The sequence below is a fragment of the Hyla sarda genome, chromosome 7 (genome assembly GCF_029499605.1).
Source record: "Hyla sarda isolate aHylSar1 chromosome 7, aHylSar1.hap1, whole genome shotgun sequence".
In the NCBI taxonomy this organism is placed as follows: domain Eukaryota; kingdom Metazoa; phylum Chordata; class Amphibia; order Anura; family Hylidae; genus Hyla; species Hyla sarda.
Window position 1 is genome coordinate 160,139,209 of NC_079195.1, and position 3,233 is coordinate 160,142,441.

General features: G+C 42.8%; 1 protein-coding gene across 1 annotated transcript in view; it reads right to left on the bottom strand.

The window, feature by feature from the left end:
• The window catches only part of LOC130282137 (uncharacterized), a 21,673-nt gene extending 18,715 nt beyond the window's left edge, over positions 1 to 2,958 (bottom strand). Inside the window, exon 1 of the mRNA XM_056530074.1 lies at positions 1,603 to 2,958. Coding sequence (XP_056386049.1) covers positions 2,175 to 2,888 — 714 coding nt within the window. The 5' untranslated portion in view covers positions 2,889 to 2,958 and the 3' untranslated portion in view covers positions 1,603 to 2,174. The remainder of the gene's footprint in view (positions 1 to 1,602) is intronic.
• Positions 2,959 to 3,233: the final 275 nt, after the last annotated feature.

Consider the following 3,233-nt stretch of genomic DNA (forward strand, 5'->3'; position numbering starts at 1 on the left):
ACATCTTGTTTTTTTTTTGTCAATTCTTGAATATTGTAGAATGTTAGCATATATTAGTGTGGTGTTCATCTCTTTAGTGTAAGAACCAGAGCTGTGTGGAGATTCCTGCATAAGGTGGGTGCTGGGTGATGGGTTCTGTCCTATAGAGATCAGACCGGGACATATAGGGGGAGATTTATTAAAACATTTACAGAGGAAAAGCCTTCTGCAAAATGAATGCAGCGATCTGATTGGTTGCTATGGACAACTGCACCGCTCTTTCTCTGCACAGGTTTTGATGAATCTCCTCTATAATACAGTATATTATAGGGCAGCTGTCACATGTTTTCTGTAAATAAGACTGACAGCACAGCCAAAGTGTATATACAGATGGCAGACCTTCATAGAAACTGTTCTTGACTTTATTTTACAAAAACACCAACCTTTATGGGGGCTAGGAATGTCAAGGGGGCCTGGACGGGAGTCCACTGTGTCCCTGGGCCGCAGTACATCTCCCCTTTGACGTCACTTTGCTTTCTGCAGAGCATTCCCATTAAGTCTGGCAGACGTTTTATACATTTTGAGAAGTGCCCTTTCTTTTTTTACTCGAGCCCCTGCCCTCCTAAATGTCTGTGCACGTCCCTGCTGCCAGCACAAGGATATAGGTGAAACATGAACATGCAGATAAAACATGGAGAGCTATACAGCTATGGTGTAATAGATGCAAATGTGAAACTATGAGATAGTGAGGCACTTAGCTCGCAAATTTGTCTCCGCCGGCAGTCAAATAGCTTGGACCGTCCCACCGCGATAAGGTGGCCTCATTGGGACGGACCCTACACTGTGAATATGCCTCTGTGTGAACAGTTCAGTAAGCATGGCAGGGTCTGGAACATCCAAGACACCTTATATACACACCTAATAGAGGTGGGTGGGGTGCAAGGCCAACATGGAGGTAGCCACTCCTCCGTGTGTGTAATACAGACAAAGAATAAGTCAACCAGCACTTTAGTTGATACCAAACTATTATATGGACCTGGCCTGCAGGTGCACGCTACTAGGCTAAATATACAGCAACAGAAGAATCCAGCAGCACACTGCCAGCACAAGGATATAGGTGAAACATGAACATGCAGATAAAACATGGAGAGCTATACAGCTATGGTGTAATAGATGCCAATGGAGAGAATGGCTGCAAATTTTTGTGAAAGAGGCTACCCAAAAACACTGGTGGAAAAACATAAAATGGCAGTCATAAAGAAAAATCCTAAGAAAAATGATAAGAAAAACGTAAAATGTATACCATTTGTAACAACCTATGGCGAATGCTCCAACTTGGTGGCTAAGAGTATACGTAGACATTGGCATGTTATTAAGGATTGTCATAAACAAGTACCTGATTTTGAGCATTCCCCCCTAATGTCATACCGCAGATGTTTTAATCTGAAGGACAAGTTGGTAAAAACCGATGTAGCTATCCCAAAAAATGATACACAAAAGTACTTAACAGTCAAGAGAAAAGGGTGTTATCCATGTTGTATGTGTGTAAGTTGTAGCTACATGTACAAAGGGGAAAGATTTGTCCACCCACACACAAAAAAAGAATATGACATTAGATTTTACCTTAACTGTAATTCTTATAATGTCTCCGCTGTCTCGTGGACACAGCTTCACATCAAGTTTATACCGAATCTCAAGGAAAGACACGCTGGTTTGCTTAACTGATGTAATCTTTACTGAGATATAATGAAAGTGGTAAAACTGTAAAACAAACATATGAAAGACAAATGTAAGCATGGCTATTCAAGTGCCTTACATTATGCATAGCTAATACATAGATAGGGTCTAACATGTGCTCACTTACTACACACTGAAAACACACATTATCTATCTACAAATGCCTAGCATCTCTCTACACAGGCTAACTAGCAATTCCGTACTCACAGGCTTTGGTATTTATCAGATTTGCAGTCTGTATTAGCTTTAAGAAGTCCTGTGGATCTGGTCACTGTGGTGGCTGGAGCTGGAATGAATGAGACATGCCGGAGCTAGCCCTATGCTTTAGAGAGAAGGCCCGCCTCTAGGCTTCAAGAAAATGGAGGGTCTTAAAGGAACAGACCCTGCTAAGTGCCAAGCATGTAAAATACATTGTGAAGGCAGCACACTCCCCACCTGGCATACTTTTTGTTATGCCACTAACCCTTGGACAGAAGTAAAACTACTTCAGAAATTGGCCTTGCATACACTTTGGGAATGCCCTGTCTAACAATCCTAACTTCAACCTTTCTAACTCTAGCATCACTACTAGGATCAGTCCCCACAATGAGTCCAATAGGCCACTCGTTCCTGTGGGCCTGAGAGTCTTTCAGTAAAACAACGTCTCCAACTTGTAAATTGGGCTTGTCATCTTGCCATTTCTCGCATGGCTGGAAGATCACCAGGTATTCCTGTCTCCACCTCTTCCAGAAAATGTCCGCAAGACTTTGAACTTGTTTCCATTGCTTGGTGTAAAAGTCCTTGAGTGAATTGTGTTGAGAAATCTCTTCCTTTTTCAGAAGGCCTTGGATTTCTTCTTTAAAGACTTCCTGTTGGATGCATCTGATGATCGTGACCTTGGCTTGTTCAAGGTGGTCATTGCTATGCTGATCAGTATTGGTAGCTCTGCAGGAGGATCTGGCTAGACAGATAAGTTTTCCGATTGCACGGGTCAGCGACTTCCAGCTGGAAAACCTTTCAAATCTATGAGCGCCCAGACTGTCTCTTGTAACTAAAGTCCTACAAACTGTCACTTGAGGTCTTACCTCTTTGTCTTGATCTGGTTCTATGAGCTGAAAGGCCTCTACCTGAGTAGTTTCTTTGGTTTCTGGTTTACGAAGAAAGGATGGACCTACGGACCAGTTAGTTTGCATGAGTGCAGCGGCTGGCACCAGTCTTGTCCCATGATCAGCTGGGTTCTTGTCTGTGCTGATGTGATGCCACTGTTCTGGACTTGTAGACTTTCTGATACGTGTCACTCTGTTGGCCACATATGTATAAAATCTTCTTGAAGCATTGTGAATATATCCTAACACAATCTTGCTGTCTGTATAAAAGTTCATTACATGGATCTCGATGTCCAGTTCTGTTGTAATCATGTCTGCCATTTCTACAGCTAAGACAGCAGCACAAAGTTCTAGACGTGGGACAGTGTGAGCCGGTCTGGGAGCCAGCTTAGATTTTCCCATGAGGAACCCTACATGGCTTTGTCCCTCAGT